Raw genomic sequence first — 26,175 nt, 5'->3', positions numbered from 1 at the left:
TTCTTATCAGTTGCCCTTTGGGGATATTCCCCAACCACTTGGGGTGGTGACAACTGTTTTTGGGAATGTACCCGTTCCGGTCAGTTTTTTTGAAATACGTTTTGCTGGTTAGTCTTCCTTCATTTTTGGTTAGTTCCAGGTCCAGAAATGCAATATGTTCGTGGTGAAAGGTACCTGAAAAGGTGATGCCATATATGTTCATGTTAATTTCATCAAAGAATTCCTGTAGGGATTCCTCGTTTCCCTTCCACACGATAATGATATCGTCGATATATCGACGGTAATACTTCAGGTCATTCCTTGGTACGCTAAACACTTGCTCCTCCTCCCACTTCTGCATAAACACGTTTGCCACGCTAGGGGCGTACTTAGCCCCCATAGCTACTCCTTTCTTCTGAACAAAATAATTCCCCTTATACCAGAAATAGTTTGATTCCATCGCTGTTTTCAATCCCTCCAGTATATATCCGATCTGCACCTCCTTCATATCTGTGTGAGTGTGCAGGGCCCAATCCACCGCTTGTAGACCATCTTGTTGTTTTATTTTGGTATAGAGGGAGTTTACATCGATTGTTACCAAGATGTCACTCTCCTCTATTTCCAGGTCCTTAATTTCTGCTAGCAATTGCTTGCTGTCCCTTAGATAGGATTTTCCCACTTGGACCAAAGGCTGTAGAAACTGGTCAAGATACTCCCCTAGCCTTGAATGCACAGAATTAATTCCGCTTACAATGGGGCTGCCTGGTGGTTTTTTATCATCTTTATGTATCTTCGGAATGTAATAAATAACTGGGGTTTTTGGTTTCTCCAGGCAAATGTATCTGGCCTCCTTTTTGTTTAAGATTCCCAAGTCTTTTCCTTTATCTACGTATTTCTGTAAAGTTTTTCCAAATCCTTGTTTCGGGTCACCTTTGAGCTTAATATAGGTGTCCTTTATATTGAGTAGGTTTTCCATCTCCTCCTCATAATCTTTTTTATTTAAGATCACAAGTCCTCCTCCCTTATCCGCTGGCCTTATTATTACTCCCTTCCTTTTTTCCAATTTCTTAATTGTGTCCCATGTGTTTTTCTCTTTTCTATTTTGAATTCTCAAAGCTCTTATGTCTGCTTCCACCATCCGTTTAAAAACCTCCAAATTCTCGTTCTGAGGATTTTTGGGGTTAAACTTGGAGCGATTCTTTAGCGACGTTTGCTTGTATTCCTTATGTATGGGTCTTTGTGTCTGTTTTTGTTTTAAAGTAAAATGTTTCTTTATGTTCAATTTTCTAACATATTTATTCAGGTCTATGTAGGCCTCAAACTTATCTAAGTTTTTTCCTGGGGCATATTTCAGACCCAAATCCAGTATTTTTAACTCCTCCTCCTCAAATTGTATATCGCTCAGATTATTGATGCCTTTTCCTATTGTTTTCTTCTCCTTTTTCTGTCGTTTCTTTCCTCCTCGTGTTCCTCGTGGTTTTCGTTTCTGTCTCTTTCCTGGTGCCGTGTTGTGTCCTCCCTGCTTCCACGGTATTCTCCTTGTGGTCGTTGCTCCATCCACTGGTCCCCCCGTTTTAAAAACTCCCGTTTTTGAGCCTTGGACTTTTTATTTCTAATTTTTTATATATTTTTTATATTTATTTTCATTTATATTTTTATTATTCATAGTTCTTTGTCTATGAAGGTTCTTATACATCTCTAAGAAGGGTTTTTGAAAGGGTTTTAATAATTGATTTGTAATTTTTAAACCCTGGTTCATACACATCCAAACAAGATATTATCCAATTTGCACACCCTCCTCTGATGTAGATCTAGCCTTTTTACAAGTTCTCTTTTTTACAAGTTCTCCTTTTATGGATTATAGCAACTCACATTTTTTGTAACTTTTTTGAATTTTTAATTTTATATAATTTTAATTTTTGGAATTTTATTATTTATTTTATATGCAATCTGTTCCAATGTTCTCCTCCCACGGACTTCCCCGTCATATAAGAATATTTCAAGTGTCCTATTGCAATGGTTCCTCTATTTTAACGTCCTCCTGGTTTTTCTGTTTTTTTCTTTTTTTTTCTGGATTTTCTGGATTTATAATGAATATACAATTTTATTCTTATTTTTTATATTTTTTCGTCTAAAAACGTGAGAACCTGCTCATGAGGTCTCTGGATTTTAATCAGAACTATTTTACATTAAAAAACATTTTTTGTTTTAGCACGATTTTATCTCACCGACTAATTTTTACATGTATGGGCACTTTTTTTCATAGTCTAGCACCTATTGCATAGACACATGGGCCCACGATTTTATGTTTTATGTATGAAGTATAGTCAAGACACGTATCACTTGATCACTTTGTCACTATAATAATAAAACTATTTTAACAAATATCTATTATTTCCACAATCACGGCACACACTGGTTATCGGTTCACCCCCCGATTAAACCAGACACATCACTATTTGCACAAATTTATTTGAAACCTATTAATTGGTTTAGTCGTACTCTGTGTTTAATAAAGAATATTGTTTTTTATGTACGGCAAACACAACATGAAGGGAGTTCACATGATGAATAAACATTCTTTTAGGATATGGGATAGGTGCACCAAGATGGCCGCCGTGTCCGGCCTTAAATTGGGTATACCAAGATGGCGCCATCCCAGCCTATAAAAAGACCGGGAGTAGCGAGAGATGGCACGCTCCAGATGACGTCGTATGACGAAACGCGTAGGGCGTGGCTTGTTTACGTCAATACGTCACTTCCGGGAATGGTGGTTTGAGCCGGTGGAACGCGGAAGCGGCCCGGCGAACACCTTTCAAGCTGACAGTGAACTCCCCAAACTGTGAGTGGATGCTAAGTTATTTTGCTACATACAACATATGCTACGCAAGGGAGGTTTATTCTCTGTTTTAGTGACCAAGAAGTGTCGAGTCAAAGGCTTAAGAGTGCGGTAAGCAGCGGTGCTTTTTGGTGGACCATCCGCCGGCGCCATATATTGTTTTTAGCACGGATCACAACACGTGGCACTTGGTATTATTAGCACTTGGCACTTTATACAGATGTATGATATATGACACTTTTAATGTGGTACACTGAGCACAGCCCAGGTTAAACCTATTGATGTTTTTAACGGCACGTAGCACTTTCTATGTATTGATTGCACTACATGCACTTTTATAGCACATAAAGCACATATTTGCACAATACTAATTTAAAAGTGGTAGCGCCGGGTCCAACATTTCTTGCAATTTTTCCTAATCTACTACCTCAGAGGTAGGTTGGAGGCAGCTTACACCACTAATTGATTTTGTACTGAAACTCCATAGCGCTGGTACACAACCCCCTTTTTTCACATCTCTTCCAGTGAATATTAGGGCCCCGGCTGACTGATAGACATTTACATGGCAGACTTCACATCGCACTGCCATAGATCCGGACCGGTGTTCGTTAGCTGTTCAGAGCGCCCGCCATTCGGGAGATCAGGTGAGTGGTATGCAGCTTCCATGTAATGGAAGGTTTCCACAACTACACGTCTTACCTCAATGCTAGTTAAAGCCATATTCACTGTACATGAATACGAATACCGGTAAACTGACATTGGGAAAAATACTAGCTATTTAAACAAAACACTTCCTGAAAAATGTCAACACAAATAATATTAACATTTCCACAACATAGTGTAATATTGTAAAGGAATTTTCATTTATTTCGGAGAATAAAATGCGCTTACATTTATCAGAAAACGCATAGTGTTGGACAGTAATAGTTTGTATGTTTAAAGTACACTAAATTACCAAATGTATTGGGACACCTGTCTTTACACCATCATGAACTTTAATGGCATCCCAGTCTTCTTCCACAGGGTTCAATATTGAGTTGGCACACCCTTTGCAGTTATAACAGCTTCAACTCTTCTGGGAAGGCTGTCCACAAGGTTTAGAAATGTGTCTATGGTAATGTTTGACCAATCTTCCAGAAGCACATTTGTGAGGTCAGGCACTGATCTCGAAGAGAAGGTCTGGCTCGCAGTCTGCGCACTAATTCATCTAAAAGGTGTTGTATCGGGTTTTGGTCAGGACTCTGTGCAGGCCAGTCAAGTTCCTCCACCCCAAACTTGCTTACCCATGTCTTTCTGAACCTTGCTTTGTGCACTGGTCATGTTGGAACAGAAAGGTGCCATCCCCACACTCTTCCCACAAAGTTGGGAGCATAAAATTGTCCCAAAATGTCTTGATATGCGGACACCTTAAGAGTTACCTTCACTGGAACCAAGGGACCAATCCCAACCCCTTAAAAACAACCCCTCCACCAAATGATTTGGAACAGTGCACAAAACAAGGTCCATAAAGACATGGATGAGCAAGTTTGGAGTGGAGGAACCTGACTGGTCTACACAGAGTCCTGACTTCAACCCGATAGTACACGTTTGGGATGAATTAGAGCGCAGACTGCGAGCCAGGCCTTCTCTCCAGCATCAGTGCCTGACCTCACAAATGCGCTTCTGGAAAAATAGTCATACATTCCCATAGACACACTCCTAAACATTGTGGACAGCATTCCTAGAAGAGTTGAAAATGTTATAGCTGCAAAGGGTGGGCAAACTCAATATTGAATCCTATAGACCAAGACTGGGATGCATGTAAAGGCAGGCGTCCCAATACTTTTGGTAATATAGTGTATATGTAACACCAAAACCTCTTTTAATTTTTAGTTTTTTTATGATGTAGGGAAGGATTAACCTGCTGTCAGTTTGTTTTTTATTGTCTGTGACCTGTTGGTGATTGCAGATCCCTGTACTCGGGGCACGGTGATCATGTGATCCCTATGCGGTCACATGATCACAGTGTCAACAAAGCTGGTATAAATTAATTAATACCAGCTGTGTTGCCTATGCTGTGATTTACCCACAGCTATCACATGGTACCTAGGCCAATCACAGCACCCTCTACAATGTGATTAGCTGTAGCCAATCACCGATCACTAGTGATCAATCACAGCTGTCATGAATAGTTAACCCATTCATGACAGTTGAAAACTTTGCTATTACAATGATCTTCATTCTAATAGCAAACTACAAAAAAACAAAAACAAATTCCGGATAACCCCCCTCAAAGTAGTACAGTGTTACTATGTCGACACTGAACTACTCTGATAAAAGTATGTTAAAAATAAATAAAATTGAATGTTTAAAAAATAAAATAAACTTATTTTTTTTTTTCACATTCTGTCACCAGTCAGTGTCCCTGATATCTGCCACATCAGTCATATGATGATGCTGTACTGTGCTGGTGACAGTACATAAAAAGTAAAAGAAGGTGTGACAAAAAATTACAACTTCAAAAAACCCGCTATGCTTCTTACTAAATTCCTCACATTATCTATTTCTCTCTCGCTCATTGACAGACATAGTCCTCGGTGATACAGCACCTTCGGGTTATGTTGCCTCCACAGGAGTAGGACTAGACAGGAAATAAAATACTCTGGCCACACCCTAGGGGCAGTCCCAGAGGGTATATCCTCTCTCTCTCTGCCTCAGCAAATCAGTTTTTTTCTGTCTAGTCAGGAGTAAGGACCTAGATACCTTGCTGGGATCTTCGGTCCTGGCAGGATTTTTTTCTTAAAAAGATTTTTTTAGACAGCTTTTTTCTCCAGTGTTCCTGTGAGATCTTCAAGCAAGAAAGCTGAACTGGGCGACGGGCTGGATGTTGAGATCCGGTGGTCACCCCAGTTCAGCCTACGAGCGCGTGCAGGCCATAGCTCCGCGCTGGGTCGGCCGCGACATAGTCCCACTGGAGGGACTGACCCCGCGAGTTAAACGTCTCGCTGAAACGCCAAGGACCATGAGTCACGGCGTTTGTATTGGTCGACAGCCCTCCCGCCCCGGTGGAGAGGGGTACTGTCAGCAGTTGGTGCCCGCCTGGTTCCGGTATGGTGAGTAGCAGGTTCCCCCTTTTCCCCTGACGGGTCTTGTGGTGAACGCGGGCCCCTCTCTGTATGGTAAGGATGAGTTCCCCTCTATCCTATAACATGGCACAGATCCCCCTACTTTGTGTGTGATTTTTTGTGCAAAAAGCCAGCAGGCTTGGTTTGGGAGCTGACAATCTAATTGTAATCATGTTAAAAAAGATTGTAATTAGTGGCAGTATGGGTATCTTACTGTGATAATATAAGTATCCTACCAGTCAGTAGCCACGGACATGTAGACTGCTTTCCTAGTCTAGTCTCCAGCGATAGCAGGCCTTCCGAACGGCCATGCGGTCCGCCAGGGCCGGTACCGCCGACCAGGCTAAATCCCCATGTAGAGAAGGTGTTGTGATGTTCTGCAGTCACGCCGCTATTCGGTACTAACCGCCGCCATTGTTTGCTAGATCGCACGAGGCCGCCATTTTGGCGTAGCCTCGTGTCTCCAGCATGGGGGCGGCCATGTTTGAGGTGATCCAAACACCTCGTGGAGCTAGGGGAGGCGCCGGAAGGCGTGCAGAGGGGCGGAGCCGCCTCCTTTCTTCCTGGGCAGCCAGCCAAAAGACTTCCTGTTTGTGAACACAGCGCTGTAACCTGTTGCAGTGAACTCTGAGCATCAAGTGGTGAGCCTGGGGGTCTATCTCTCTCTCTCGATCGATAGGGATCCCTAGCAGGTAACACTGAGGGGCTTTTGTGGCGCTGGGGGTCTGAGAAAAAAAAAAAAAAAAAAGTTTTTTATTTAAATTTGAATTGTATTTTCCGGGAAATTACTGGAATAATCATGGACCCTGCCACAGAAGTACCCCCACCTGTTTCCCTCGAGGGGGCCACGGGCCCCACCGGTGCACAGAGTATGGATGCATTTACAGCAGTTTTGGAGTCTATGGTGGCTCGGGTGGAGGCAGCCTGTCAGGGAGGGGGGTCAAGAAAGCGACCCCCGCCTACCCCTATATTATCTGACACCTCTGACTCAGATTCAGAGATGGTCACTGCAGCTGCAGGTCCCTCTGCAAGGGCTGTTATCTCAGGTAAAGCTCCCTCAGACAGTGAGGAGGACGTTCTTTCTCCCGCTATAATTCAGGAAGAAGCATTGGTGGACGCACTAGTTGTGGCGGTGCGGGAAACCTTAAGACTTGAGGTTTCACCGACAGAGGCAACTGAAACAGAGATTCCCTTTGGTACTAACAAGCCCATCAAAACGGTGAAGGTTTTTCCTGTACCCAAGTGTTTTGGTAATAAAATTAAAGGAGAATGGGAGCATTCTAAGCGTACCTTTACTATTTCCAAGCGTATTGCTAGACGCTATCCGTTTGAGGAATCCATCATTAAGAAATGGACGGTACCACCAGTGGTGGATCCACCTATTTCCAGGCTGAATAAAGCCACGGTTATCCCAGTGGAGGACACTTCGTCCTTTAAGGATCCAGTGGATCGAAAGATGGAAGCGGAGTCCCGCACTATCTTCTCCCTGATAGGGTCAGCATTTAGACCAGTAATTGTTATTGGTCTAGTTTCCCAGACACTAACGGAATGGGCGAGATTGGTACGCCAAGACCTTAGGGGAAAAGATATCCCCCAGGGAACATCTGATTTGATGGAACAGATTATACAAGGGCTACAGTTTGTCTGTGACGCAGCCTTGGATGCTACCCCCCTATTAGGGCATGCATCTATGTCAGCGGTAATCCTCAGACGTGTGCTGTGGTTAAAATGCTGGTCAGCTGACCTAGGTTCCAAAAAGACCTTGACGAATCTCCCCTTTCAGGGGAATCGCCTATTTGGGGCCACCCTAGATGAAATTATTAAGGACGCCACTGGGGGCAAGAGCACTTTCTTGCCACAGGCTGCTAAAGCTAAGGGACCTCGCAACAAGCGAGGACCTTTCTTTACCGCCCATAAAGGGTTCGTACGCCCGGCTGGAACAAGCGGGAAAGGCAAGACTCCTCCAGGAGGGTTCAAGAAAGGCTGGTCGGACAAACAGAGGACCGACTCAGCCAAACCCGAAGCAAAGGATTACACAGCCTGAAGGTGCGCCCCCACCCGGGTTGAGGGTGGGGGGACGTTTTTACCGGTATTCAGGACATTAGATCGAGTATCGACTACTACTACCGGTGCGATTCTTCCCTTCCAACATTTAAGTACTACAGGGAGCGGTAGTCACCGTTCCCTGAATAGATCTTTTCCTCTACCTTTTCCTAAGATTAGTCTCTATTCCCCACAGGAATCAGATCTGGTTGACCAGACAGACCAAGAAGCCTCTAGCCGGGTGACTTCGGTCCCTGAGGTCCAACCAGAGAAGATCACCGTTCCTGATAGGAATCAGGTATCTGATAAATGTGTGGGAACAGAAAACGACCAGACTTTCTCGGATGGTCGGGGCTAGATAGCTCTAGAGACGCCTGGTTCAGATCCAGTCAGCGCCAGTGGTCCTAGAAATTCTAGGCTGGCCTCGTCAAGCCGGCCTGACCGACTTGGACATGCTAGTCGCAGACGTTCCGTGGGAACTTCGTCTCAGGGAGTGTCTGTGGTCTCAAGGACCAATCTACCATCGTGCTTTACAGTCGCTGGTTTTAATGGCCTGGCCATTGAGACCCAAGTACAGAAGGACAGAGGGTTGTCAGCTTCAGTCATTCCTACCCTTATTAAAGCAAGGAAAGCGACTTCCAGCAAGGTCTATTATCACACATGGAAGACTTATATTGCGTGGTGCGAATCTTTAGGATTTCCTCCACGTACCTATTCGGTGACTCGAATATTGGCCTTTTTGCAAAAAGGGGTTGAGCAGAAACTAGCCTTGAGCACCATCAAGGGTCAAGTTTCAGCATTAGCAATCTTCTTTCAGAAACCTTTAGCTACCAAGTCCTTGGTGCGGAATTTCATTCAGGGGGTGCGGCACCTGGCTCCACCAGTCCGCGCGCCCTTACCGCCCTGGGATCTTAATTTAGTTTTGTCGGTTCTACAGAAACCTCCCTTTGAAAACATCAGGGAGATTCCCTTGCTTACTTTATCCCAGAAGGTGGCCTTCTTGGTGGCTATCACTTCTGCTCGCAGGGTGTCAGAACTGGCTGCATTATCATGCCAGTCCCCATACCTAGTGATTCATAGGGATAAGGTAGTACTTCATCCTAAGCCATCCTTTCTTCCTAAGGTGGTTTCAGATTTTCATCTGAATGAAGATATTGTACTACCTTTCTTGTGTCCTCAGCCCAATCATCATCGGGAACATGCGTTGCATTCCTTGGATGTGGTTCGGGCAATCAGGGTATACCTGAAAGCTACGGAATCATTCCGTAAGACGGATTCACTTTTTGTGATCACGGATGGCCCCAGAAAGGGGTTGCCTGCATCTGCCGCGACTATTGCCAAATGGATTAGACAGACGGTGGTACAGGCTTATTCTATTAAGGGTCAGAGTCCTCCGTTCCCTGTTAGGGCGCACTCCACTCGAGCGCTCAGTACTTCCTGGGCCTTTCGCCATCAGGCATCAGTGGTCCAGGTATGTAAGGCGGCCACCTGGTCGTCGGTACATACCTTTACAAAATTTTATAAAATTGATGTGATGGCATCGGCGGATGCCTCTTTTGGCCGCAAAGTGCTGCAGGCCGCAATTTGAGGAGACCGGTGTTCTACCTCGAGGGTTTTTTTCTGTTGAAATTTTTTTTTTTTTTGTTGAGTCTCATCATTAAGGATGAGCATTGTAAACTTCTAGTTGGCACCGGTTGGGCCTTCTAGATTTGGATTTGATTTCCATTTTCCCACCCCTCATTTGTGATACTGCTCTGGGACTTCCCGAAGGTGCTGTATCACCGAGGACTACGTCTGTCAATGAGCGAGAGAGAAAAATGGATTTTTGTAAAATCTTACCGTAAAATCCTTTTCTCTTAGCTCATTGACAGACGTAGTACCCGCCCCTCTGTTTTTTTGAGTTGGGTTGGGTTAAATTCTCTAAAGACTGCTTTTATGACATAACTGATTTGCTGAGGCAGAGAGAGAGAGGATATACCCTCTGGGACTGCCCCTAGGGTGTGGCCAGAGCATTTTATTTCCTGTCTAGTCCTACTCCTGTGGAGGCAACATAACCCGAAGGTGCTGTATCACCGAGGACTACGTCTGTCAATGAGCTAAGAGAAAAGGATTTTACGGTAAGATTTTACAAAAATCAATTTTTTCCAAAAAAATTGTTTATTTGGGTCAATTTGTACTGTCCTAAAATTTTAGGGCCTCAAGAAATAAGGCCGTCAGTACATCAGAATTGATCAACTTTCAAAAATATATACCATAGTTTGTAGATGCTATACCTTTCACACAAACCAATTAGTATACATTTATTGGGATTTTTTTTTCCCTTTTTACCAAAGACATGGAGCAGAATACATTTTGGCCTACATTTATGGCAAAATTAGATTTTATTGACTGTTTTATGACAGAAACTAGAAAATATTGATTTTTTTCTAAATGTTTTTGTTTATATCACAAAAAAAATAAAAAAAAACAGTGATATTCAAATATCAACAAAAGAAAGCTACATTTGGCTAAAAAAAAAGATTGTTTATTTTTGTGTACAGTGTTGTATGACTGTGCAATTGCCAATTAAAGTATGCCCTGGTCATGCAGGGGGTAAAACCTTCTGGTGATTAACCAGTTGCCGACCAGGCCATAGCCAAAAGATGGCTACAGCGCGGTCGTCTAGTTCTGGGAGGGCGTACATGGACGTCTTCCCAGAATCGCGCGCCCCCTGGGGCGCACACACGGGAGTATCCGTGCTCGCCGGGTCCCGGGGACCCGACGCATCACAGATCGTGGCAAAGGGCCAATGAGAGCGGTCCTTTTACCACGTGATTGCTCCATCCAATGATGGAGCAATCACTTCACAACAAACCGGCGCATGGCCGGTTCATTTCTCTCCTCTCCTCGCACGCTGTACATAGCAATCGGTACAGCATGCGAGGAGAGGAGAGAAACTGCAGCTGCACGCCTCCTATGCCTCAACCATGCCCCAGCCATCACAGTGCCTCATCCGTGCCCCATCACAGTGCATCATCCGTGCCCCATCACAGTGCCTCATCCATGCCCCAGCCATCACAGTGCCTCATCCGTGCCCCATCACAGTGCCTCATCCGTGCCCCATCACAGTGCCTCATCCATGCCCCATCCATGCCTATACCGTGCCCATCCATGCCTAATCTGTGCCCCATCCATGTATCATCCTTGCCACATCCGTGCCCACCCATGCCACCTCAGTGCTCATCAATGCCACCCCCATGCCACTTCAGTGCTCTTCCGTGCCACATCAATGCCACGTCAGTGCTCATCCATGCCATGTCAGTGCTCATCCATGCCAGATTAGTGCTCATCCGCGCCACATCCATGCCACGTCAGTGCTCATCCGGGCCACACCCATGCCACGTCAGTGCTCATCCGTGCCACACCCATGCCACGTCAGTGCTCATCCGTGCCACATCCATGCCACGTCAGTGCTCATCCGTGCCACATCCATGCCACGTCAGTGCCACATCGATGCCATGTCAGTGCTCATCCGTGCCACATCCATGCCACGTCAGTGCCACATCCGTGCCACATCCACGCCATGTCAGTGCTCATCTGTGCCACATCCATGCCACGTCAGGGCGCTCATCTGTGCCTCATCCATGCCACGTCAGTGCTCATCCGTGCCACATCAATGCCATGTCAGGGCTAATCCATGCCACATCAGTGCCACATCCATCCCATGTCAGTGCTCATCAGTGCCACACCCATGCTACGTCAGTGCTCATCAGTGCCACATCCATGCCACGTCAGTGTTCATCTGGGCCACATCCATGGCCCTGACATGGCATTGATGTGAGATGGATGAGCACTGATGTGGCATGGATGAGGCACAGATGAGCGCCCTGACGTGGCATGGATATGGCAGTGCCACTACAATGCTTATCAGTGTCCTACAGTGCCTCACAAAATTGTAATGGGAAGTCAGGAAATGACGGTGCTCCCTGCATGTTGGGCCTCCTGTATTTGGTCAGGCTGTGGAAAAGTGTCACATATGTGGTATCGCCATACTCAGGAGGAGTAGCAGAATGTATTTTGGGGTGTAATATTTGCCATGTACATGCTATGTGTTAGAAATGTCTTATAAATGGACAACTTTGTGTAAAAAAAAAAAATGCGTTTTGGTTTTCTTTGCACATTTTCAAAAAAACTTGTGGAAAAAAATGACATGTTCAAAATACTCATATTGCCTCCTAGATTATGTATTGGGGTGTTTTCTTTCCAAAATGGGGTCATTTTGTGGGTGTTTCCATTGTCCTGGTGCTCCAGGACCTTCCAAAGTGTGATAGGTGGTCAGAAAATTATGTGTGTAATTTTTGCTTCTAGAACGCCTGACGGTGCTCCTTGGATATTGGGTCTCTGTATGTGGTCAGGCTGTGGAAAAGTCTCACACATGGTATCGCCATACTCAGGAGGAGTAGCAGAATGTATTTTGGGGTGTAGTTGCAAGTATGCCTGTACAGTGTGTGAGAAATAACTTCGTAATATGACCATTTTGTGAAAAATATATATTTTTTTAAAAAAATCTTCATTTTGCAAAGAATTGTGGGAAAAAAATTACAACTTCAAAAAACTCACCATGCCTCTTACTAAATACCTTGGAATGTCTTCTTTCCAAAAAGGGGTAATTTGGGGGTATTTGTACTATCCTGACTTGTTAGGGTCTCAAGAAATGAGATAGGCCATCAGTACATCAGGTGTGATCAATTTTCAATGATTGGTACCATGGCTTGTAGCCTCTATACCCTTCACAAAGACCATAAAATGTATACTTATTTGGGTTATTTTTACTAAAGATATGTAGCAGAATAAATTTTGGCCAAAATTTATGAAGACAAATGACTAAATTTGCAAATTTTTAAACCGAAACAAAGAAAAATACATTTTTTTTACAAAATTTTCTGTCTTTTTTCATTTATAGCGCAAAAAATAAAAAAACCTAATTATGATTAAATACCACTAAAAGAAAGCTGTTTGTGTGAAAAAAAGGACAGAAATTTCATATGGGGACAGTGTTGCATGACTGAGTAATTGTCATTCAAAATGTGAGAGCACTGAAAGCTGAAAATTGGTCTGGTTAGGAAGGGGGTTTAAGTGGCCAGTGGGTAAGTTTTTAAAGAGGTTGAATCTCCCCAGCAGAAAAAAAGATGGCAATAAAAACCTGGGGTTTAAGTGTGTTTAACTTCATCACATGCACATACTTCATCCACAACAACAAAAAAACCAACAATTTGGGCTTTACATCTTTTCATACATGTTAATATATTTTTTTATTGAGAACTGCTATACTAATTTTGCAAACATAGGTTAAAAAATATTATTGGGTAGAGAATAGAACTTCCTCAAAAGCATTTGAATAACATAAGGTAAGACAATTAAACTAAAATAAGCATTTTGAAAGTGTTCCACTTCAGTTTCTTTTGTTAGTATTATTTAATTTTACATTTGTTGCGTATCCCCAAAAATAAAAGAATTGTGAATTATGTTAATGGAACTACAAAATTGTTATTCTAGTTAGTACTTTATCTTCACTGTTGTGTCAAGACAAACTGAGCTAAAGCCATAAAATCTTCTTTTACTTGATAACTTATTTAACATCAGTTTTACTTCCTGTAGATGGCAAAGCTAAAAAGGACCGCAAGAAAAAGAAAAAAGTGTTGACTATCATCTCATTTGGTGATGATGGGGACATGCAAGACCCAGATCTTGTGAATGTTTCAAAGACTCGAAAGAGTAGCATAGAGAGTTCAGAGGAGCAGACTGACAGGTCCTCGGAAGTTTTACCTCACTTTGAAGCAGAATTTCAACTGGACTTGCGTGACAAGGAAAATGATGACTCTTCTTGTGTTAATGGCGATTTTAAATGTCAAAAGCTGGTCATGAAAAGCATAGATGATGAAGAGCTGGATGACTATGACACATATGAACCAGAAACTGTCAGCTGGTCCAGAGACAGAGTCAAGAATGCTTCCTGTGAACAGTAAGTTTATCTCAAATACAGCACCACTTTTTCCTTCTGTGTCTAGGGTCAGTGTCTGTAGCTTTGTCTCGTATATCATAGAGCCTGAGGTGTTATTTGTTAATGAATTTTAATTTTATTTGCATTCTATATAGCCAGGGGATATGTAGCTCCACACAGTCTAAGTTAAATTATTATGTATATATGAGAGAAGTTCTATTGAAAAAGTCACTTTCTAGATTTTTCTACCTATCTGTAAATGCTAGTTGTAGTTCAATACCTGGCATTTTACACTGTGCCTTCTTCTCAGTGTCTTGTTGACTGCCCGCATACATAAAAGCTTCAACTGCCTTTCCGGCACAGTTTTCCTGGTTTAGAACCACTGTGGTATAACATGCAAGGCAGATTAGCAGTCACATAGAAAAATATATTTAAACTTTTTCATTTAAACCTGTAGGTTAGAGGGATTGTTTAACATGCTGGTGTTAATCACAGTGGTAGTTTGTAGGCTTGGAGTTCTACAAATGGTCACTCATAATAAATACAGTAAAAGAGAGATGATTTGGGAAAAACATACTACTTTCAGCCAAACTTTTTGCTGATTCACGTGACTGCTGGTGATTAGTGATGAGCCGAACACCCCCCTCAGTTCGCACCAGAACACTGTGAACAGGGGGAAAGTTAGTACGAACAAACAAACTCCATTGAAGTCTATGGGACTCGGACGTTAAAAATAAACAGTCTGATTTGGAAGGCTTAAATGCAAGTTATTGCCCAAAAAAGTGTATGGGGGTCTGGGTACTGATCTGGGGAACATGTAGCAATGCAAAAAGATTTTTCTCTTACGTCCTCCGACAGTCGCCGCCTCTTCATATTCGTCACAATGGGGTTATTGACCTTTGCTCCGTAGGAGAAGCTAGGCAACAGAATATGTTAATATCAAAGCTTTTAGCATACCCCACCCCTAGGGGGTGGTCCCCTCAGTCAATACCCTCCTGCTTCCTGCATTCCTACCTCAGTTTCAATTGTCTAGCTCAGGAGTTAGCAGGCTTATCCTGTGCTGGGATTTCAGTCTCAGCCTCTATTCTCTCTTTTTGATTTTATTTCAAGTGTTTTCTCTTCTTTACTTAGCTGTTATTTTTCAGCATTAGTTTAGTTCTTCGGATGAAGATGATCATGCGGAGCTGGGTCTCGGGCTGGCCTCCCTGGGTATCCGGGGTTCAGGGCCAGTGGCTTCCCAGCCTGCCATCGAGCGTTCAGCTCAGGTTTCCCTGGCATAGATGAACGACCCATCCCTGTTCGCTGCAGGGATGCTGCGGTGAGGTGGCTACCTCACCGGACGCCATTTGCGGTTTCGCACCGCAGTTCCACTGCGTCCTGGCTGCGACTCTCCCTGTCCCTAGTGCAGCGGTTTGATCGCTTGTGCGGGTTCCCCACGCCATCCGGATGGTAAGTGTATTCTGTGTGGGGACCTGTCTGTTTTGGGTGTCAGTCTGGGACTGTGGGACCCTGCATGTCTGTGAAAAAACGTTGAGCTCCCTGTCAGTATTAGCTGCCTTTCTGTGGGCTGAAGAGGGGGGGGGGGGGCTCTCCTGCTCTGCTCTGTGTAACAGGCTGAGAGTTCTGTGAGACATGCTGTATGCTGTGTGTGACATGCTTGTGCAACGTTTTTGGGGCATACTGTGCGGCGACCGCTGCTGCGGTCCGCCATTTTTTACAGCAAGCTATGGTGGCCGGTCCTGTGTGGAAAGAGCGGCGTTTTTGGCGCCAAGCGCCGCCATTTTGGCGGCGATCGATCTGGCCTCATGTCAGCGCTGTTTCTGTATCTGCCTATGGAGCCTCAGCCAGCGGCCATGTTTGTGTAGCCTTTACATAGGCTTCATAGGGGCGGTCAGTCTTGCATCACTTCCTTTTCCTCTGGGACAGCGATCGGTGCAGCAGCCTGTGTGATCCCTCCAGGTTTTACCTTTCCATATTCCTGTATTCCTTGCCTTGTATTCCTATCCCTGTGGGGGTCAGTGTATTCTGTGAGTGCAGTGGGCTACGCTTGCCGCGATCTTAAAGGGGCAGTACTCCTTCTTTTTTTCCTAAGTCTACTGGGGCATGGATTCTCAGGAAAGCAAGTTTCCCCCCTCCTTGGTAGGGGGCCAAGGGGCTGCTGCTTCCCCCGAGGGGGCTGATCTGGCTACTATTGTGGCTAACTTAGCTGCTCAGTTGCAGATGCTGGTGGCTGATCGATCCACAAAAAGGCCCAGAGTGTCAATTTCCTCTGATTCAGAGGGCGATGGGGATGCTATGGCTGGAGTGCCCTTCTCAGGGTCTCGCTCATCTCTAGACCTTGCGGGGTCTGAAGGGAAGGCTGAGGTGGAAGGGGTTGATAATTCCCCCCCTGGCTCGTCTGAAGAGCTTGCACTCATGGATGAGTTGGTTGCTTCTATCAAGCAAACGCTGCATTTGGAGGATGAACCATGTCCTCCTGTTTTGATGTCCTCGTACAGGACGCAAAGGAAACGCACAATGTCGCAGGTTTTTCCTTGCTCTACGGAATTTCAGCGCGCTGTTGATGAGCAATGGCGCAATATAAAGAAGCCTATTTTTGCTTCCATTATGGCAGCCCAGGCTATTGCCGATTGGACGCAGGTGCTCAGGCGCACCCTGGTAACTGACTCTGCTTCGCCGTCAACATTGGCTATGGTGGATCAGATTCATCAGGGTGTCATGTACTTGTGTGATGCGGACTTAGATATGGTCCCTTTGGCTGCGCGTCTCCAGAGTGTGGCGGTGTTGAACCGTCGCCTGATCTGGCTGAAATGTTGGTCTGTTGACCAATCTTCTCGCAAGACTTTAGCTAATTTGCCCTACGCGGGCTCTCGCCTTTTTGGCGAATCTTTGGATACTCTGATAAAGGGTATTTCTGGGGGTAAGAGCACTCTTTTGCCCCAGACTCACAAGACTAAGTTTGTTCGCGGTAAGAAGAATACTTCGTTTAGGCCCTCTCAGGGGTCCTTTCGTGCCTTTCGGTCGCACTATAAGGGCAAGCCCTTCAAGGGACAAGGCTCCCAGAAAAAGCCGTGGGCAGGTAAGCAGAAGTCCGGCCAGTCCGGGTCCGCTGCCCATAACAATGCGGCCTGAAGGGGCGCCCTCACCCAGTTCTGGGGTGGGGGGACGTTTGCTCGGTTTTCTTCAACCCTGGCTGGCCCGCGTTCGGGACAGGTGGGTTCAGGAAATCGTTTGATCTGGTTACAAGATCGAGTTTCTCTCTCGGCCGGCGGGCAGATTTTTTCCCTCAAATCTTCAGCTGTCTCCGGAGCGATTGCGGGATCTTCACCTGGCGGTGCGGGACCTGCGGGCTCAGGAAGTGGTGGTTCCGGTGCCTCATCGGGACAGATTTCGGGGGTTCTATTCCAATCTGTTCACTGTGCCCAGAAAGGAGGGCAAGGTACGTCCGATTCTGGACTTGAAAGATCTGAACCGCTTTGTGCGGGTTCGTAAGTTCCGCATGGAATCCCTGCGATCGGTGGTGGCTGCCCTGGTTCCGGGGGATTTCATGGCCTTTATCGATCTGAAGGATGCGTATCTTCACATCCCCATTTTCGAGGGTCACCAGAAGTACCTTCGATTCGCCATTGCGGAGGATAACTACCAATTCGTGGCGTTACCCTTTGGTCTCGCTTCGGCTCCGTGGGTTTTCACCAAGGTGCTTGCGTCGGTTCTGGCTTTGTTGAGAGCCCAGGGCATCTCGGTCCTGGGGTATCTGGACAACATTCTGGTTCGGTCTGCGACCAGTCAGGGTCTGGTGAAAGACCTGTCCGTCACGATGCAAACTCTAGAGGAGTTTGGTTGGACGATAAACTTTCCAAAATCGACGCTGTGTCCGTCGGTTCGTCTTCCCTACCTGGGAATGATCCTGGACTCTGTTCAGGCGAAGGTCTTCCTGCCGGAAGACAAGCTCCGGAAGCTTCAAGAAGAAGTCGGGTCCCTCAGGGACGTTCAGTGCTCGTCCCTCCGGACGTGCATGAGGTGTCTGGGATTGATGGTCTCGGCTTTCGAGGCGATACCCTTTGCCCAGTTTCACACGCAGGGTCTCCAAAGGGAGATTCTGGCCAGGTGGGACGGACGACCGCAGTCTCTGGATCTCCAGATTTTGTTGAGTCATCGCACCAGAAGGGACCTTCTGTGGTGGCTCCAGTCCCCGGTGGTGTCGGGGGGCAGGTCCTTTCGCCCTTTCTCGTGGACAGTGATCACCACGAATGCCAGCCTGTCGGGCTGGGGTGGTGTTCTGGGCGTTCTGTCCGCCCAGGGAACTTGGTCGGAGGAGGAGTCCTCCCTTCCGATCAACATTCTGGAATTGCGAGCGATAAATCTCTGCCTTCGGCGTGGGTTGGACAGGCTGCAGGGCCGTCCGGTTCGGGTGCAGACGGACAATGCCACAACGGTGGCCTACATCAACCACCAAGGGGGCACCAGGAGTGCCCGAGCGGCTCGGGAAGTAGACATCCAAAAAGAGAAAGACCGGACTCGGAGATGTTAAATGAAAATCCTTAAGACTCCTTTATTTTCCATAAATCCAACAGACAGCAGACAGACAGTGCAATACACGGACAGACGTGTCGGGTTGACGCGTTTCACGATAAAAATCGCTTATTCATAACCACACACCTTGAGACTGTGGATGCCAGCAACCTTTTGTAGATAAACCAAGTAAAGGGTGGATAAAAAATGTGATTGCTCACACCCTGAGTTAATTGGTACGAAAAGGCACACAGCTGCTCGTTTAGCAATCCACAGTCTCAAGCTGAAGACATTTAATTACAAAACATGTCTCCCTCCCTACAGGGGGAGGGAGAAGGGTACATATAGACAATATAAAATCACATTTTGATAAAAAAAGCACATATAAATACATGTATATATATATAACGGGCTGAAAGAATCAAAAAAATATATATAATAAGTTACAAAGCAACACATAACATGTATACTTATAGGGCTTGTCCTCTGGTAGTCAATGATAACTACATAAAAGTTGTCTTTATCCAAAAGTACTATTGGGAAAGAATTTCTCCAAATATTTCATCGGCAGTAGTGTGGGGCCGGTATAGCATAATATAAGTGAAAAAACACAGATATCTATATGAATAAAGATCTTTTGTCAATGAATGGTACCTGTGAAAAACTGAAAAATAGAAAAACACATTACCGAGGCAATGAAAAAGAAATTATATTATACGTAAGTATAAATGAGTGAACATATCAATGAATGAAGGAAGATAAGTATAAAAGTGCGAGCATGAATAATCCCAATAGAACACATATGTGAATAAAAATGTGAACAATATATAATGTATAAAATAAATATGTGTAATATTGGAGAGAACTGATGAACAAAATGGCTGATGTAAAAAATGAAAATGGTGATGAAGTAAACGTATGATCAAAAAAATATATATACATGAGAAAGAACCTAAAAAAGAGACCTAAAAAACACACCTAAGAAATATAAATGTGTTTGAGGCTATAATGTAGTGACATTGTAGAGAACGTAATATGATCAAGAAATATAAAAGATGAGGACAAAGGTATGTCATCCAAATATGTGAGTCTGGTTTCCCTTAAAAAAATAATAATAGATGGAACCTGGACTATAGAGTGAATGTGAAGATAAAAAATGGAATGGAAATATAAGGGTATATAAAAATATATATAAAAATATATATATGGAAATAATATAAAAAAAAGGAAACTCAAGTAATATGTGAATGGAACAAATAATGATTAAATGAAGATATAATATAAAAGTTGTTATATGGGAAAAATGACACCAGAGGACAAACACCTAAGAAAACAGCCCGTATATAAATTGTATAATATCTACATTGGCACCGATCTCTCAGTTATGAATAAGCGATTTTTATCGTGAAACGCGTCAACCCGACACGTCTGTCCGTGTATTGCACTGTCTGTCTGCTGTCTGTTGGATTTATGGAAAATAAAGGAGTCCTAAGGATTTTCATTTAACATCTCTGAGTGCGGTCTTTCTCTTTTTGGATGTCTACATGCTTGGATGGCGGATCTGACCTGCACCGAGTGCTGAACTTGCACCTGAGCGGCTTTCTTCTTTGTTTCGGCTCGGGAAGTAGCCGACATTCTATCTTGGGCCGAGACGCACGTCCCGGCGATATCTGCTGTTCACATTCCGGGGGTGGAGAACTGGCAGGCGGATTATCTGAGCCGCCAGACCCTGGACCAGGGAGAATGGTCCCTTCACCTGGATGTCTTCCTGATGTTGTGCGAGGAGTGGGGGTCCCCAGATGTGGACCTGTTCGCGTCTCGTCTGAACAACAAAGTGGAAAGGTTCGTGGCAAGGACGTGCGATCCTCGGGCAGACGCCTCGGACGCGTTGGTGACGCCCTGGCATCAGTATCGCCTGTTGTATGCCTTTCCACCGATTCAGCTGCTGTCCATGTTCCTTCGCAGGTTGGCCTCGGAACCGAAAATGGTGATTCTGGTGGCACCAGACTGGCCTCGCCGGTCTTGGTACGCAGACCTCGTGAATCTGGCGGTCGACGCTCCGTGGCGTCTGCCTCTTCGAGAAGATCTCCTGTCTCAAGTGCCGATATTCCATCTTGCTTTACAGTCGCTGGCTTTGACGGCCTGGCTGTTGAACCCGAGATCCTGAAGGATAGGGGTCTCTCCCCTGAGGTCATTCACACTTTGATCAAGGCTAGAAAGTCCTCTTCGGGGAAGGTTTACTACCGTACTTGGAAGGCCTATTTTGCTTGGTGTGAGTCCAGGGGGTAGTCCCCTCGCTCATACTCGGTATCAAGAGTGTTGGCTTTTCTTCAAACGGGCGTGGACCAGCGTTTGGCGTTGGCCACGATTAAGGGTCAGATTTCTGCTCTGGCCGTTCTCTTTCAACGCCCTGTGGCGTCTACTTCTTTGGTTGGTACCTTTGTTCAAGGGGTACGGCATCTGGTCCCTCCTAGGAGGGAGCCTTTGCCTCCATGGGACTTGAATCTTGTTCTGTCCGTGTTGCAACATGCTCCCTTTGAAAAAATCAGGGAGATCTCGTTGTCTATGTTGTCCAAGAAGGCCGCCTTTTTGGTGGCAATCACCTCGGCTCGTAGGGTGTCGGAGCTGGCTGCTTTGTCCTGCAGATCTCCGTATTTGGTGGTTCACTTGGATAAGGTGGTCTTGCGACCTAACCCGTCTTTCCTTCCGAAAAGGATTTCGGAATTTCACCTCAATGAGGACATTGTCTTGCCTTCGCTTTGCGCAAAGCCTAAACATCCGAAGGAAGTGGCTTTGCATTCCTTGGATGTTGTTCGGGCGATCAGGGTTTACCTGTCATCGACTGAATCTTTTCGCAAGACGGATTCTCTATTTGTCCTTCCAGAGGGGCCTCGGAAGGGCATGGCGGCGTCGGCTTCTACCATCGCCAAATGGATCAGACAGGTCATTGAACAGGCCTATGCTTTGAAGGGGAAAGTTCCCCCATGCCTGTGAAGGCGCACTCTACAAGATCTCTGAGTACGTCTCGGGCCTGTCACCATCGGGCTTCTGTGGCCCAGGTGTGTAAGGCGGCGACTTGGTCGTCCGTTCACACCTTCTCCAAATTCTACAAAGTGGATGTTCAGGCATCGGCAGATGCTTCCTTTGGCCGCAAGATGCTTTGTGCGGCAGTGCCTTAGGGTTCCTTGTTTTTTTTGGACCCTTGGCTGTTGGGATGTTTTTATCCCTAGGTTATTTGTTTTCCTGGGTTGTTGCTCCTGTTGAGCACATTTTTTTCATGTTGCCCAGTTGGTTTCCTTCCTTTGGTAAGGTTCCTTTCTCTGATGTGGGTATTGCGTTGCTTTAGGTGCGGCTGCTGTTTTCCCACCCCTCATGTCTACACTGCTTTGGGACGTCCCCATTGTGACGAATATGAAGAGGCGGCGACTGTCGGAGGACGTAAGAGAAAACAGAATTTTTGTAAAATCTTACCTGTAAAATTCCTTTCTCTGAGTCCTCCGTCAGTCGCCGCCCCCGCCCCTCTTTTGGGGTTTGTTTATGTACTCTACTGCTATACTACTGAAACTGAGGTAGAAATGCAGGAAGCAGGAGGGTATTGACTGAGGGGACCACCCCCTAGGGGTGGGGTATGCTAAAAGCTTTGATATTAACATATTCTGTTGCCTAGCTACTCCTACGAAGCAAAGGTCAATAACCCCATTGTGACGAATATGAAGAGGCGGCGACTGTCGGAGGACTCAGAGAGAGGAATTTTACAGGTAAGATTTTACAAAAATTCCGTTTTTTTTAAATGATAATTTTTAAAGGAGCAGTGATTTACTGATTTTAATGAGGCTTAAAGTAAAAAAAAAAGATAAAAATTAAAAATTCCTTCAAATATCATACCTGGGGGGTCCCCTTAATGTGCCTGTAAAGTAGCACATGTGTACAATGTATGTAGCCTGATGCAGCAATACTGTCATTTCTAAAGGAAAAAATGTCATATACAAATATACATACAAATTTCAAATCGCATGTACTTGTCATACAGGTGCAGAAAAATTGGGCCTTGGTTGTTGGTGGTGCCTGAACACCGCAACCCCTCACAGTTACTCTTGATGGGCGCAGGAACGGGCTCTTCTGCTAAAAATTTCATACCAATTTTAGAACAACATGTACTTGTCATACAGGTGCAGAAAAATTGGGTCTTGGTTGTTGGTGGTGCCTGAACACCACAACCCCTCGCAGTTACTCTTGCTGGGCACAGGAACGGGCCCTGCTGGTAAAAATTCCATACAAATTTTGAAATTGCATGTACTTGTCATAAAGGTGCACAAAATGGGCCTTTGTTGTTGTTGGTGCCTGAACACCACAACCCCTTGCAGTTACTCTTGCTGGGTGCAGGAACGGCCCTGCTGCTAAAAATTCCATACAAATTTTGAAATCGCATGTACTTGTCATACAGGTGCAGAAAAATTGGGCCTTGGTTGTTGTTGGTGCCTGAACACCGCAACCCCTCGCAGTTACTCTTGCTGGGTCCAGGAACGGGCCCTGCTGCTAAAAATTCCATACAAATTTTGAAATTGCATTTACTTGTCATACAGGTGCAGAAAAATTGGGCCTTGGTTGTTATATTATCTGTGTTGTGAGAGACACAGGACTCTGATCTGGAACAACGGATGTTTATTCAGGACTCACTGTACACTCCAACATGCATTGCATGACAGCTCTGTATATCAATGCATCCCTTACATGTCTCTAAGATGGCCACTTTGCCCCTTCACCCTTGTCATCACTCCTGGGTGGAGCCAGCCTTAAAGTAACAGTACGTGTGAAACCCTTCAGGTATAACACCTTCCATCCATCCCTAAAAAAAACAACAAAAAAAAAGAACACAACAAAACAAGAACAGGCATAAAACAGGAACTAATAATTGTCCAATACAGTCCTCCAACCCAGGAGATTTACATGGCTTCTTCCGCGTCCGGATGTGGGAACAACATCCAGGGACGCTACGGGGAGAACATGGCAGCGGATCACTTTCGGCGGGCCCGTCGAAAGTCTCGTAACCGCTCTTGCAGCTGAAACCGGTCAGGAGGGCGACAGCATCGTTGAGGACGGGCACCCAGCGACTCGGGGCCGGATGAAGCAGGGCTGGCCGGAATGGACACCGGTGGGGCCAAGAGGGGATCCCCTAGCTCAGAGGGTGAACAGACCTCTGGACCAGGGTTGGAGGGCTCTGTTGGAGCTGAGTTCAAAAGTTCAGAGTCCCCCCAAGCATCAGTCTCAATGCATCCTGGTCCGGTCGGAGCAGATCCTTGAGACACTGGAGGTGCAGCCGATGTCAGGGATTTGGGCAGCTGAGAACGAGGACGCAATTGGTCCGCATGCTGTCTGCAAATGGAACCATCTTCCAGGCAGACCCTATACATTTTTGGTCCCAAAGTCTCTGCAACGATAGCAGGAATCCAACGAGTGTTGGAAGCACCATAAGATCGAGCCCATACCTTTTGCTGGGCTGTAAACCGGGGAATCTTGTCATGTTCGACCCTCTTGTCTTGGGACTGCCGTACATGTTCCTGGACCATTTGAGGGTGGAGCATGTCCAAGCAGTCCATGGCTGCCGACCCAAAAGAAGTTCAGCTGGAGTTTTCCCAGTGGTTGCATGTGGTGTGTTTCTGTAAGCAGAAAGGAAGGATTCCAGCTGCTGGGGTGACAGGGACTGTTGTTTACTTGTAGCCACAGTAGCTTTGAAATAGCGTTTGAAGGTTTGTACAAACCTTTCTGCACAAACCTTTCTGCTTTACCATTTGTAGCCGGGTGGTAAGGTGCGGTCAACTTGTGTTTGATGTTGTGGGCAGTCAGGAAACTCTGAAACTCCTGGCTTGTGAATTGTGCACCGTTGTCTGTGACAATTTCTCTGGGGTATCCAAACGTAGCAGCGAGATGTAACAGTATGGAAATCGTCGCCTTAGTCGTCGGCTGGGTAACAGGAATGACCTCAGGCCACTTTGAATGGGCATCAATAATGATCAAAAAGGTGTGTCCTCTGATCGGGCCTGCAAAGTCCAAGTGTAGGCGAAACCAGGGAACCGTGGGCCAAGTCCAGGGCTGGACGCACCCTCGAGGAGGGTCTCTTGCAGTTTGTGCACATCCAGCACACGCATTCACATATGTCGTGATATCTGAGTCTAGGTTCGGCCACCACACATAGCCTCGGGCCTTTTGTTTCATACGTGTGTCACCGGGATGACCAGTATGTAGCAAGTCCAGAATGTGTCTCCGGAGGGTCTGTGGAACGATCATTCGATCTCCCCATAAAACACAGTTGCCAGCCACAGTTAATTCCAGAGGCCTACGGAAGTAAGGTTCATAATCCTGTGTGACAGTTACAGGCCAACCGTACCGTACCCAGGAGAGTATTGTCTTAAGGAAGGTATCCTTGGCTGTATGGGCTGCTACCTCCCCAGAAGACAGAAAGGACACGCGGTGTAACGACAACTCTTAACTGGTGGAGAAGAGTCTGTTAATGTCCTTGTCAGACGGGACATGGCGTCCACATTAGCATTGGCATCATGGCTGCGATAGTGGATTTTGTAGCTATATGCTCCCAAGAATAGGGCATAGCGTTGAAGACGGGCCGCAGTCATCTGGGAGATGCCTTTGTCAGGGCTAAAGATCTGAAGGCGTGGTTTATGATCAGTCAGTATGGTGAATTCCCTACCATACAGGTAAAGATGAAACTTCTTAATTGCCCATATGAGCGCTAGAGCCTCTTTGTCAATGTGAGAGTAATTGCTTTCTGCTTTTGTCAAGGACCTGGAGATGAATGCCACTGGTTTCTCTGACCCATCTGGTAAAACGTGAGATAGCACAGCCCCTAGACCATAGGGTGAGGAATCACAAGCCAAGGTGAGAGGCCTTTGGAGGTCATAGTGCACGAGCATGCGTGACGCCAACAGCTTTCGCTTAGAAACTTCAAAAGCAAGTTGGCATGCAGCTGACCAGTTCCATCTGGAGTGTTTCTCCAAAAGCTTGTTCAACGGAAGCAAAGTGTGTGCTAGATCTGGCAGGAGTTTGTGGTAATAGTTCAGCAAGCCCAGGTATGATCGCAGCTGTTGGACATTGGTTGGGGCTGGAGCTTTTACTAAAGCATCAACTTTGGCTTCCGTGGTGTGTATACCCTCTGCATCCACAAGGTGACCACAAAACTCCAATTTAGGTACCATGAATTGGCATTTCGCCAAGTTCACTTTTAGACCCTGCTCTTGGAGTCTCGCCAACACAAGCTCCACGTTACACTTGTGTTCCTGGTCCGTCAGGCCCGTGATGAGCATGTCATCTAACAGGCACTGTGTGAAAGGAATGTCTGCCAAAATCTCATCCATGTTGCGTTGCCAAATGGCGGGGGCGGAGGCTACACCAAACACCATCCGATTGTATTCATACAGTCCCTTGTGAGTGCTGATGGTTAGAAACCTGCGGGACGAACGGTGGACCTCAAACTGTAAATAAGCTTGCCTGAGATCAAGCTTGGTGAACTTTTTACCACCTGCAAGAGAGGCAAAAATGTCATCTACTCTGGGTAGGGGATACTGGTCTATCTCCAGTTGAGAATTTAGTGCCATGCAGAAATCGTGCCATGCCCACTCGCTGTGCTCTACCTTTGAGATGACACCTTGTTCCTCCAGCTGACTTAGTTCAGCTTCCACTCAAAAAGGACAGATCCTGCACATGCT

General features: G+C 45.7%; 1 protein-coding gene across 1 annotated transcript in view; it reads left to right on the top strand.

Annotated features, from left to right (window-relative positions):
- The window catches only part of SNX29 (sorting nexin 29), a gene marked incomplete at its 3' end in the record, with an annotated part of 1,499,164 nt that overhangs the window by 475,066 nt on the left and 997,923 nt on the right, over nucleotides 1-26,175 (top strand). The window contains exon 7 of the mRNA XM_082261720.1: nucleotides 13,603-13,966. Coding sequence (XP_082117846.1) covers nucleotides 13,603-13,966 — 364 coding nt within the window. The remainder of the gene's footprint in view (nucleotides 1-13,602; nucleotides 13,967-26,175) is intronic.

The sequence above is a fragment of the Pelophylax lessonae genome (assembly GCF_965119305.1).
Source record: "Pelophylax lessonae genome assembly, chromosome: 6".
In the NCBI taxonomy this organism is placed as follows: Eukaryota; Metazoa; Chordata; class Amphibia; order Anura; family Ranidae; genus Pelophylax; species Pelophylax lessonae.
The sequence above is the reverse complement of the archived record's forward strand: the minus strand, read 5'-3'. Positions and strand labels throughout refer to the sequence as shown.